Source organism: Hemiscyllium ocellatum, chromosome 14 (genome assembly GCF_020745735.1).
Source record: "Hemiscyllium ocellatum isolate sHemOce1 chromosome 14, sHemOce1.pat.X.cur, whole genome shotgun sequence".
Classification (NCBI taxonomy): domain Eukaryota; kingdom Metazoa; phylum Chordata; class Chondrichthyes; order Orectolobiformes; family Hemiscylliidae; genus Hemiscyllium; species Hemiscyllium ocellatum.
The window spans coordinates 74310441-74323434 of NC_083414.1; the positions used below are offsets into that span (position 1 = coordinate 74310441).

Genomic DNA, 12994 nt, shown 5'->3' on the forward strand with positions numbered 1-12994 from the left:
GAAAAAGACTTATTGTTTTCTAATTTAGGGTTATATATATTTGTAGAAGTAAGCTAAGTATGAATACCCCTCACTCCATCACTAGTTTCCTCTAGAACTAAGGTCAACTTACACCATTCAGACAGGTCTTATTTAGAATTTTGAACTAATGGCTGGGAGGTGATGTAAATTAGATAGTTTAATAGTTATTTTCAGTCTATTCCGTGCAGAAGAGCCTTTAAAATCTGTTCATTAGTTTTGTCCTTTTAGTTCCACCCAAATCCCCCTTTATATTATGTTCCACACTGCTTGAGTCACCTTTCTCAGCTAACAAGGAGAGAGAGCAAGAGACCCTATATTTGAGACTCAGTAGATTTGACCCATCATCATTTTATGAAAAAGGAGGAGTGCATTGAATGGAGTACACTCAATGATGATTCCATCTTTGTAAGTGCAGGTGCTACCAAGGAGCACCTTTTCTTACAATTCAACTAGGAGTCCAAGTAAGAATGGAGGGATTTACTGTCAGACCATCTGTGTGATGCTGAACATCCCTGACCGTCAGAGCAGTCTGCAAATGTTTTGGATTGACTGAATAATTTGTGATACTGTAGTCAGATTGAATTATTCCCTTATTTGTCCTCCAACCAGTTTCAAACCACGTTATATTAGGAGTGGAACCCACCCACTGTGAAAACCTCTATCAGTTCCCAGGACAGCCTCAAATTCAGTCAACCAGATTTTTCACAAGTGTACATTGTTTAAGGAGTTTGAACAATAGAATTAGGAGCAGGAGGAGGCTGTTAAAACCATTGAGCCTGCTTCACAAAAAAGATTGTTGATGTGATTCTAAAGTTAAACCCACGTTCTAGCCTAGCCCTGATATCCTACCACCTCCCGTTTATGAGCATCTACTTATGCCTTATAGATGGAACAGTGCCCATCTTTACAGGAAGGGAGTTCCAAAGAAGTTCTCCCCTTGGAGAAAAGATTCTCCTTCAATCTGTCTTAAGTGAGCCACACCTTATTTCTAGATTCTTCCAGTAAAGGAAATACTGTCTCCGCATCCACCTTGACATTCAAATTCCATTGCACACACCAGTGACATCTTACCTGTTTTCCTTATGTCAACTGCCTCATTTCCAATATTAGCCTGGTAAACTTTCTCTGAATTGTTTTCACTGCATTTACCTCGTTCCTTAAATAAGTGAATCAGAACTATACGCAATACTTTAGTTGTGGTCTCACCAAGGCCCAGTAATAAATGTTTTATTAGTTTTCTTAATTACTTGCAATGCTTGCATGCTGATCACTTCTGATTCATTCACCAAGATATCCTCTTTTAAGAGCTCTGCAATCTTCAAGATAATTTGTTTTGTGCCAATATGGACAGTTTCACATTTTCTTCCCAGAGCTTTGTGAGAAGCTAGAGAAGTGATTGCTAAGCCCCTTGCTGAGATACTTATATCATTGGTAGCCATGGGTGAGATGCCAAAAGACTGGAGGTTGTCTAACGTTGGTCCATTACTTAGGAAAGTGAGAAGGGAAAGCCAGGGAGCTTGATGGCAGTGTTGTTGGAGAGAATTCTGAGGGACAGGGATTTACATGTATTTGGAAAGGTAGGGATTGATGAGGGATAGTCAACATGGTTTTGTGTGTGGTAAATTTGGTCTCTCTAACTGGATTAAGTTTTTTTTGAAGAAGTGATGAAGTTTGTTAAAGGCAGACTGGTGGGCATTGTCTATTTGGACTTCAGCAAGGCAGTTGACAAGTTTCTGCATGGTAGATTGGTTAGCAAGGTTAGATCACCTGGGATCCTGAGAGAGCAACATTGCAACATTGGCTTGCGGGTAGGAGACAGGGTGGTGGTGAAGTTATGTTGGGAAACTTGAAATGATTCAGGAAAGATTTACCAGGTTGTTGCCAGGGTTGGGGAGGGGATGGTGGGGTGGGGGGAGAGGGGGGGTGTTTAAGCTATAGGGAAAGGCTTATTAGATTAGGGCTATTTTCCTTGGAGGCTGGGGGAGAGGGTTCCTTTAGAGAGGTTTTTAAAATCATGAGGAGCACGGTGGATAGCCACTGTCTTTTCCCTGAGGTTGGGAAGTCCAAAACTAAACTAGGTGAGAGGGGGAAGACTCATAAGGAACCTGACGGGCAATGTTTTCACGCACAGGGTGGTACGTGTATGGTATGGCCCTCCAGAGGAAGTGGCAGAGTCTGGTACAATAACAACATTTTGAAAGGCATCTCGATGTATACATGAATAGGAAAGGTTCAATTCTAGCAAATGGGACTAAATCAGTTTGGCATATCTGATCAGCATGGACAAGTTAGACCAAAGGATCTGTTTCTCTTTGACTGTATGTCTCATTTTCTAATGTTAAGCTCCATTTGCCAGATCTTTGTTCATTCAACTTACCTACAAATTTCTGCATTCTCTTTATGACTTCACAGATTACCTTCCTATTGAGTTTTGTATCATCATCAAATTTGGCAACCTACCTTCTGGGCCTTTATCTGAGTCATTTTATAATTTTTAATCAATTGAGGTCCTCTGATTACTATGACACACCAGTCATTGCATCTTACAAACCTGATAAAGACCTATTTGTTCCTCCTGTCCAGCTTCCTGTTGGCCAGTCACTCTTCAATTTGTGCCAATTTACTATGTCATGAATCTTTAATTTTTGCAATAACCTTTTGTGGCACCTGATAACAAATGCCTCTGGAAATCCAAGTAAAGTGTATTCATTAGTTTCCCTTTACCTTCAGCATGTGTTACCACCTCTGAACTCTAACTCTGAGCCTACCAGTAAGCCAAATATGATTTATTTTTCACAAAACCATGCTGATTTTGTCTGAGTATCTTGAGCTTATTTGTCTTGTAAATGTTTTTGCATTTTTAACATTTTCCCTATGTCAGATGTTAAGCTTGTCTTCTGCTTTATTTCTCTTCTCCTTTTTGAATAAAGGAGTTGGACTCATTATCATCCCATCTAATGATACTGTCTCTGAATCAAGGGAAGTATGGAAAAATAAAACCAATGTATCAACTATCTCACTAGCTACTTCTTGTAAGATCCTAAATTGAGGTTCACCAGAACCTGGGCACTTGTTAGTCTGCAGTTCTAATGATTCACTCGACCACCATTGAATGAACATAGAGTAGTGCAGGTACTTTGGCCCTCGATGTTGTGCCAACCTTTCTCCTACACTAAGATCAAGCTAACCTACATACCCTCCATTTTACTATCATGCAAGCACCTATCCAAGAGTCTTTTTAATGTCCCTAATATATCTGACTCTACTACCACTGCTGGCAATATATTCCACACACCCACCACTCTGTGTAAAGACCATACCTCTGTCATCTCCCTTAAATCTTCCTCCAATCAACTTAAAATTATACCTCCTTGTAATAGCCACTTCCATCCTGGAGAAAGTCTTTGGCTATCCATTCTATTTATGCCTCTCATTGTCTCTTATACCTCTATCAAGTGACCTCTCGTCTTTCTTCGCTCCAATGAGAAAAGCCCCAGCTCCCTCCATCTTTCTTCTTATGACATGCCCTCCGGTCCAGGCAACATCCTGGTAAATCTCTGTACCCCCTCTCTGCATCCTTCCTACAATGAGGCGAACAGAACTAAGCACAATATTCCAAGTGTGGTCTAACCAGGGCTTTATAGAGCTGCAGCATAACCTCATGGCTCTTTAAACTCAATACCCTGTTAATGAAAGCCAGTGCATCATATGCTACCGTAACAATCCTATCAACTTGGGTGGCAACTTTGAGGGATCTATGGACATGGGCACCAAGATGCCGGTGTCCCATCACGCTGGTTGTGGGTTTTCCTGATTTCTTCCCCCTCTTCTATTTCCTGATTTATCTTTGCTTCTGGGATGTTACTTGTATCCTCTATTGTGAAGATCAATGTCAGATACCTATTCAATTCATCTGCTGTTTCACTTTCTCTAGAATCAAAAAATTTTGTTAACACTCAGTAAGAATTTCTAGAAATATACATCTGATTTTAATTTCTAGCATACTGTCCTTGTACTCTAAGTTTTCCCTGCTTATTAATTTTTTATCATTGTCTTCAGTTTTTTTAAACAATATTTTAGCCTGCCAGCTGTTTTTGCTCAATTGTGCTCTTTTTTGAAAAAAGGTTGTAGCAAACACAGATTGAGCCTGTCCCTTAGATTTTTTTCTTATTCATTTGAATGCATCTATTCTGTGTATTTTGAAACATTCCCTTAAATGTCTGCTACTCCATATGTATTGATTTGTTCTTTAATATAATTTTGCAATTTGTCAGCTTTATTTTCATGTCCTTCTGATTGCTTTTTAAAAAGAAAATTATCTGCCGCACTCTGAATATTCAATCATATTATGGTCATCAAAACCTGCATGTGACCTTACTGTGAGACAATTAATGTTATGTATCTCATCTTATCCTATCTGGTTGGACAATATCATTTCTAATATAGCCTGTTTTTTTTGATCGACACTATGGAATGTGGTATTCTAATAACCTATTCCAAGAAGGTTCCATTAAGTTGTCATTTTGGCTCCCTTTGCCTATATATCTGTCTCTGTATAGATTAAAGCCTCCTATGATTATTGCTTTGCCTTTCTGACATACTCTGTGCTACTTCCTTTATGCTCTACTCCGCTGTGTGCCTTCTGTTAGGGGCCTCTACACCTCTCCAATAAGGGACTTCTTGTCTTTATCATGGCTTTTTTGTACCCAAACTGTTTGCACAGCTTGGTTTCCTAAAATTGAGTCATCTCTCTCTATTGTACTAATACAATCATGCATTAATAGGACCACTTTTCCAAGTCCCTTACCCTTCCTTAATGTCCTGGATTCTTCAATAATTAGGACCCAAGCTATTTCATCCTACATCCAGTCTCTGTAATGACTGTGATTGTGCTTGTATATTTCTGTTTGCATATTCAATTTTGAACACTTTTTAGTTTTATCATTTTAATAAGTTCTAGTCCTGTTTGTTTAGTTTTTTATACTCTCTATTCCTTGTTGTCATGAGCTGATTATTATTTTCTATATTGATACCTTTCTCTTTAGCCTTGGCTTTGATTTATCACATCTTCCCAAATTTGATCCTTTGATCCCATTATTTACTGAAAGACTTTACACTTGCCAGCTGTATAACTGGGGAAGTATGGCCCGATCATAGTTTAAGTTCAGATCGTCCCATCGATACGGATCCCATTTGACTCAATACTGGTGCCAGTGTCCCCTGAACCAGGACCCATGTGTCTTGAGTCGCATTCATAGAACATAGAACAATACAGCACAGAACAGGCCCTTCGGCCCACGATGTTGTGCTGAACATCTATCCTAGATTAAGCACCCATCCATGTACCTATCCAATTGCCGCTTAAAGGTCGCCAATGATTCTGACTCTACCACTCCCACGGGCAGCGCATTCCATGCCCCCACCACTCTCTGGGTAAAGAACCCACCCCTGACATCTCCCCTATACCTTCCACCCTTCACCTTAAATTTATGTCCCCTTGTAACACTCTGTTGTACCCGGGGAAAAAGTTTCTGACTGTCTACTATATCTATTCCTCTGATCACCTTATAAACCTCTATCAAGTCACCCCTCATCCTTCGCCGTTCCAACGAGAAAAGGCCGAGAACTCTCAACCTATCCTTGTACGACCTATTCTCCATTCCAGGCAACATCCTGGTAAATCTTCTCTGCACCCTCTCCAAAACTTCCACATCTTTCCTAAAGTGAGGCGACCAGAACTGCACACAGTACTCCAAATGTGGCCTAACCAAAGTCCTGTACAGCTGCAACATCACTTCACGACTCTTGAATTCAATCCCTCTGCTAATGAACGCTAATACACCATAGGCCTTCTTACAAGCTCTATCCACCTGAGTGGCAACTTTCAAAGATCTATGTACACAGACCCCAAGATCCCTCTGTTCCTCCACCTTACTAAGAACCCTACCGTTAACCCTGTATTCCGCATTCTTATTTGTTCTTCCAAAATGGACAACCTCACACTTGGCCGGATTGAACTCCATCTGCCACTCCTCAGCCCAGCTCTGCATCATATCTAAGTCCCTTTGCAGCCGACAACAGCCCTCCTCACTGTCCACAACTCCACCAATCTTCATATCATCTGCAAATTTACTGACCCACCCTACGACTCCCTCATCCAAGTCATTAATAAAAATTACAAACAGCAAAGGACCCAAAACTGATCCCTGCGGAACTCCATTTGTAACTGGGCTCCAGGCTGAATATTTACCATCTACCACCACTCTCTGACTTCGACCGGTTAGCCAGTTTTCTATCCAATTGACCAAATTTCCCTCTATCCCATGCCTCCTGACTTTCCGCATAAGCCTACCATGGGGAACCTTATCAAATGCCTTACTAAAATCCATGTACACTATGTCCACTGCTCTACCCTCATCCACATGCTTGGTCACCTCCTCAAAGAATTCAATAAGACTTGTAAGGCAAGACCTACCCTTCACAAATCCGTGCTGGCTGTCCCTAATCAAGCAGTGTCTTTCCAGATACTCATAAATCCTATCCCTCAGTACCTTTTCCATTACTTTGCCTACCACAGAAGTAAGACTAACTGGCCTGTAATTCATCTCTCTAATCTGATTTGCCCCAAGCAAATATGCAATGCTTTAGGTAATACTCTAGAAATTATGCCCTTTGTTCTTTATAATTTGGCACCTATCTCTTTATACTAACTGTGCAGAGTCTCCCCCTTTGTTGTTAGCAACTATGTGACAGGATCATCCTGTAACCCACTCTAGATTCCCTTGCGCTGAACAGACATCATGAGTTCTGGCATCAGGCAGACAACAAAGTCCTCTGGACTTGTGCTGTTTACAGGGAATGATATCAATCCCTTGATGTCGCGTCATTCAGCATGGAAACACATTCTTTGGTGCCACAAGGCCAAACATAATCCCAAACTAACCCAGTCCCACCCACCTGCTCCTGGCTCATATCCCTCCAAACCTTTACAAATACTCAAATATACCAAATATTTTTTAAATGTTGTAATTGTACCCACTTCAACTACTTCCTCAGGAAGATCATTCCACACACGAACCACCCTCTATGTAAAAACAGTTGCTCCTTATGACCTTTTCAAATCTCTCTTGTCTCACCTTTTAAAAAAAAAAGTGCCCCACTATTAAATTGCCCCATCCTCGGGAAAGGACAACAACAATTCTATTTACATTTTTATTTTTAAGACCCTCCCTTGCCTACACCCAACCTAACTTGCCCCATTTCTTCTGTGTTGGAGTAAGAATTAATACCTGAGGCTTTCCCCTCCTGTTGCACTAAATCACTTACCTCGAGCACAGTATTGTAGCTCGTACTCTCGTGACAAGTTGGTTAGTTTATATGCACCGAAGGCATACCTGATTCAATGTGGATCTAGTTTCAGCTGCTGTTCGATTACACCCAATTGCTTTTGACTGGAGTTCTTGTTAAAAGCCCTGTTTAAGGCTGATTTCTACAGAATTAAAATTGGGCAGTACCTGCTGACTCCTGCAACTATATGTGCAGACCCTCTATGTCACCATATAAAATTTTGATGATGTCATATGCAAAGGCGGCCCAACGCATGCAGAAAGAAGAAATGTAACATTGAAATGGGTTTCAGTGGGGACCTAGGACAGGGGATAAAGAAAAGACATGAGAAGGTACAGCAAGAAGAGAGGCCTGGTAAGAGGAACATGAGGCAATGGGAAATGGGATTGAGAACGCGAGAAGAGGGGTTGAGGGGAGTGAAGGCCCAGAGAGCTCTCCCCTCAAGTTCCCAGTTGTTGGAACATTGTTCTGAATATCTGTAAACAGTATCTCACAAGGAGTGGGGCTTGGCAGTGATTCCTGATGAAGGGCTTTTGCCCGAAATGTTGATTTCGCTGCACTTTGGATGCTGCCTGAACTGCTGTGCTCTTCCAGCACCACTAATCCAGAAACTTGGCAGTCTATGCTGATATCTCGCCCAGTTCGTGCTGAGTTCGTATCTCTACTGCTGCCTTCCTTGAGCTGCCAAGTTCTCCATTGAAAAAATTCGCTTACATTAAAATATATCCACTGAAGTATAATTAATTTCAGATGTTGGATCCTGACAATATTTCATTTTTTTCTTTCTGGGAGGCCGAACAAACTATCTTTCCGAAATTGATTATTTTCTAGTCTTTAACTTTCCATCTCGAAATGATGGTAGTGACTTTTCTATTCTTTAATGCCCAATCTTTTTCAGTATACAGAAGGTGTAAGCAAGGTTTTTGCACTGTCTTGTGTGTTCTGTTTAAAAGAATGGTACGTGTGTCCTTGTGGGTAAGTGGTTGTATTTATTTTTATGCAGACTGAGCTACAGGTGAAATTTATAAAGCTGCTGTATCTGGATGGTAAAGCTGATGCTCTCTCCCTTTACAAATCCATTAAGAAATTCTATGTTGAGCACCAAATCTGTCTACAGTCTATGGCTATGATAACAACAAATGGTTCGCCCATTATGATGGGATCAAAAGGAGGTCTTCATGTCAAACTCAAGGTAAATCATTGTAACATTCACTTTTAAAACCAGTTGTTTGATTGTGATAGAATTTTCATTAAGTTAACAGCACGCGGAGTATTTGATCATTCAATCTTGACAATTTGATACTAATTATATTTTAGTTGAAAAAAAAAGGGCTTCTGTCTCTCAAGTTTCAAGATGGATCTTCTCCACTCATCTGCATTCGGACATTAGGTAGTTTTTGGTCTGTTCAATTTACTGGTTCAACTTAATAATGGAGGAATGGTGAAGTTGTTTGGAAAAATTCAATGAATAAAGAACTGTTGCTGGGATTCACAATATTAGTCACTGAGAATTGTGTGTGAGAGGAGGTGGAAAATAAGTTATATGTTTGTTTTCCATTCCAGCATCATTTTGGGAGTAATGATTTTCATAACACCATTTACAAGTGTGTTGTTATCCAAAGTCTTAGTAATGTTTCTTGTACTTAATGGGTAATGGATATGTTCTGGGTTAATATTCCTGAGGCCTGGCTGAATAACTCAGCAGCATAAGTTCCAATCAGTGAATATAAGTTCTATTTATATATCAAATATGGAATAAAAATCTGGTATTCTGAGTGTTTTTTGTGGAGCTGTTGTATTGTTAGAGAAACCAAACTGTTTATTAATGACCTTCAAGTAAGGAAATCTGCTGCCCTTTTCAACTGACTTGTACGTGACTCCATATCTAATGCACTGTCTCCCTAAATGTCTTCTATTATGGCTACAAAGTAATGTCGTAAGAATAAAATCAAAGGCTGATCTGACGTAAATTGGATGTGGATAAGATCACCAAAAATAAGCACACCAAACTCATTTCTCTTCTCCCAACTAGTGCTAATGTTCAGAATGCTGTCCCATTGAACAGGCAAACAACAGCAATGATGTAATCATCCTTGCAAATGTTAGGCGGCATTCCTTGCTTCTCAAATCCTTTCTCCTGTGACAGGAAAGGTCCATCAGAGATAGGCAATGGGAATCCATGAGGTATGAAACCATTCTATGTTTAACCTGATGCAACGATGCCTTCTGATTGCTACTGTCTACTATTCAATCTTCTCCTCCATGTTCTGCATTTCTTGGAAGAAGTTTCTCTGGGGGATTTTGTTGTTCTTTACAAAAAGTAATTTAGCAGTACAAACCATCATGAGGAATAAATATATTTGAACTTATCTTCAATTGTGAAGGTGCATCTGTGCATCACTTGGTGGGAGTGAACACACCATAATCCTGTGAAGATCATGTTCCACCTTCATGCAGAGGGATTTTAAAAAGGAGAGTTAAACCATGATATGAAACGATACTGGTAGGTAAAATAATGGGAAGTTCTTGGCCATTTTACAGGCACATTAAAGGTAAAAGGGTTGAGGGCCCACATAGGACCACAGTGGTAATTTGTGCCTTGAACCAAAAGATGTAGGTAGGGTTCCAAATGAATACTTTTTGTCTGTGCTGAATGGTAAGGGGATGTATGAGTACAGAAACTGGGGAGAGGTCTGTGATGTAACTAAAGAAATTAGCAAAGACAGGAAGTTCTGAGTGGTCTGGCAGACTTAAGAGTAGATAAATCTCCTGGACTGGATGAAGTGTATCCCAGCTTGTTCAATGAGACAAGGAAGGAAATAGCTGGGGCACTTATTTTAAAATAAATTAAATTCCTTTCTGGCCACAGGAGAGATGTTGGAGGACTGGAGGACAGCCAATGTGGCACTGTTGTACAAGAAGGGAGCTAGGGATAAAGCAGGAAACTACAGGCCTGTCAGTCTAACCTCAGTGGTGGCGAAACTATTGGGAACAACTCCTGAGGGACGCAATTAATCTGCATTTAGAGAGGTAAAGCTTTATCAAGAACAGTAAGTATGATTTTCTGTCAGGGAGATCATGTCTGACCAACTTGATTAAAGCTTTCGAAGAGATGATGAGGTATATCGATGTGTTTGTAGCCTACTTGGACTGCAGTAAGACCTTTTGATAACGTTCTGTATGGGAGACTGATAGCCAAGGTCACAGCCCATGGAATCTAAGGCAATTTGGCAAAGTGGCGGGAAACAGACAGTGATGGTTGAGAAGTGGTTTACTGACTGGAAGTCTGTGGGTCAGTGTTGGGGCCCTTGCTGTTTGTGTTTTTTTTAATAATTGATTTAGACTGAATGTACAGGGATGATTATTTAGTTCGTAGGTAGGGCCTAAATTGGGCGATAAATAGCAAGGATAGATTTAGATTGCAGGCAGGTATAGATGGGCTGGTCGGTGGTAAATAGAATTCATTCTGGACAAATGAGGTAACGTATTAGGGCATTGGATTCTAGATTATAGTGGTGCTGGAAAAGCACAGCAGTTCAGGCAGCATCCGAGGAGCAGGAAAATCTATGTTTCGGGCAAAAACCCTTCATCAGGAATAGAATTACCCAAGGGAAGGGAATACAAGATGAATGGTGGGACCTGAGAACTACCAAGGATCAGAGGAACCTTGGTGTGCATGGACACCAGTCCTTTTAAGATATCAATACAGATGAATAAAATGGTTAAGGTGGCATAGGGGATTTTTTTAGTCGAGGCATGGAGTTTAAGAGCTGGAACTGTGTAATTTGTTGGTTGGGCAACATCTGTAGCATTGTGTGCAATTCTGTAATCTGCATTAGAGGAGGAATGTGATAGTACAGGAGAGGCTGCAGAGAAGACTTATCAGGTCATAAAAACACAAATTGCTGGAAAAGTTCAGGTCTGGCAGCATCTGTGGAGAGAAAGCAGAGTTATCATTTTGGGTGCAGTGACCTCCAGACCAGGTAAGGATGCAGTATCCTTCCCTAAAGGATGTTAGTGAACCGAATGAGTTTTAATGACAATCCGTGGTAATCCTATGGTTACAATTGGCCTAGCTTTTAATTCCACATTCTTAGTGTTTTTAGTTTTTGTCATTTGCTGTGTTGAGCCCGTGTCAAATTCATGTTTCCATAGCAACCTGGGATTCTGGATTATTGATTTACTGATATTTCCACTGCTCCACTACCATGCTCAAATTTCAGACTGTTCAGTAGCGTTGATATTTCCTCAGATAGTGAAGCATTCTGTGCCTAATTGCTGGATAACAATCAGGTTCTTAAGCAGCAAGAGCTGGCACCTCCTCATCAAAGCAGCAAGTAAGAAATGTCGGGCAATGACTGTGTTTCAGACGAGGCAGTTCATCCACCTCCCCATATCATTCAAAGATATTGCCATCTAACTTTGCATTACCAATATGTTAGATTTCACTATTGAACATAAACTTAGCTATTTATGCTGCTGATCCAAGCTGCAAGAACAGAGCAGAGGGTGGGAATCCTGATGCCATAAACTCACTTCCTGACTTCTCAAAGCCTGTGCCATCTTCGAGACACCATTGACAAGGCACAAGTCAGGAATATAATGGAATACGCCCCAGTTATCTGGATGAGTGCAGCTTCAACAAAACTCATGAAATTGATATGTCTAGGGCAAAGCAGCCCACTTGTCTATCACCTTCAACACTTGTTACCTCCCCTGCCTTGACTGCAGTGTTTACTATCTATAAACTTCACCATTGTCTTCTCAAAGGCAAATATAGATGAGTAGTAAATTCTGGCTTTGCCTGTGATGCCTACATTCTGAAAAGGAATGACAAAAAAGACTGCCTTAATTTTCAGAGTATTTCATTATCACTGTTGGCTCAATTCTCAAGATTGACCATAGTGAATTCTGAGGTCTTATCTTATGAAATTCACACATACTTCATACTTCCCCCTTTATAATTTAGCCTGTGCCACAGCATCATGGTGATGAATCAGAATTGATATACTTTTTGTTTGGTAGTGATTTGATTAATATCTCAAACATTGTGACGATGTAAAATAGGTGGCTGGCATTTAACAAAAGTCTTGCATCTGCTTGGCTATTTCTTTTTGATGGGGAGCAGGCTGTCCAATTCTATGCATCACCTTATGCAATGAGCCCTGAATACACAGGCTTTTATGGTTTGGCTGAACTATTTTCAATTAGCAGACTGTCCCATCTGTAAACTCGTGCAATGTTTCCCAATGTGAGCAAATTTAATCATAGAATTCCTACAGTGTAGAAACAGGCCATTTTGACCAAGTCCACACTGACCCTCCGAAGAGTAATCCACCTGTTCACCTACCCTATTACTATAGATTTCCCCTGACTAATGCATCTAATCTACACATCCCTGAACATTGGGCAATTTAGCATGGCCAATTCACCTAACCTGCACGTCTTTAGGTTGTGGGAGGAATCTGGAGCACCCAGAGGAAACTCGTGCAGACACGAGAAGAATGTGCAAACTCCACAAATGCAGCCGCTGAGGCTGGAATCGAACCTGCGACCCTGGTGTTATGAGGAAGCAGTGCTAACCACTGAGCCAATGTGCTGCCCCAGGCTTTAAAGGGAACAACCA

General features: G+C 40.7%; 2 protein-coding genes across 3 annotated transcripts in view; both read left to right on the forward strand.

Moving 5' to 3' along the window:
- Nucleotides 1–12994, forward strand: part of LOC132822427 (NCK-interacting protein with SH3 domain-like) — a 230825-nt gene that overhangs the window by 26115 nt on the left and 191716 nt on the right. The window lies entirely within an intron of this gene.
- LOC132822428 (uncharacterized) overlaps nt 1–12994 on the forward strand; it is a 40868-nt gene that overhangs the window by 16344 nt on the left and 11530 nt on the right. Inside the window, exon 3 of one of the 2 annotated variants that reach the window (XM_060835807.1) lies at nt 8372–8560. The exons of the other annotated variant lie outside the window; for it this stretch is intronic. Within the exon in view, the coding sequence (XP_060691790.1) occupies nt 8372–8560 (189 nt within the window). The remainder of the gene's footprint in view (nt 1–8371; nt 8561–12994) is intronic. 2 annotated transcript variants of the gene reach the window in all.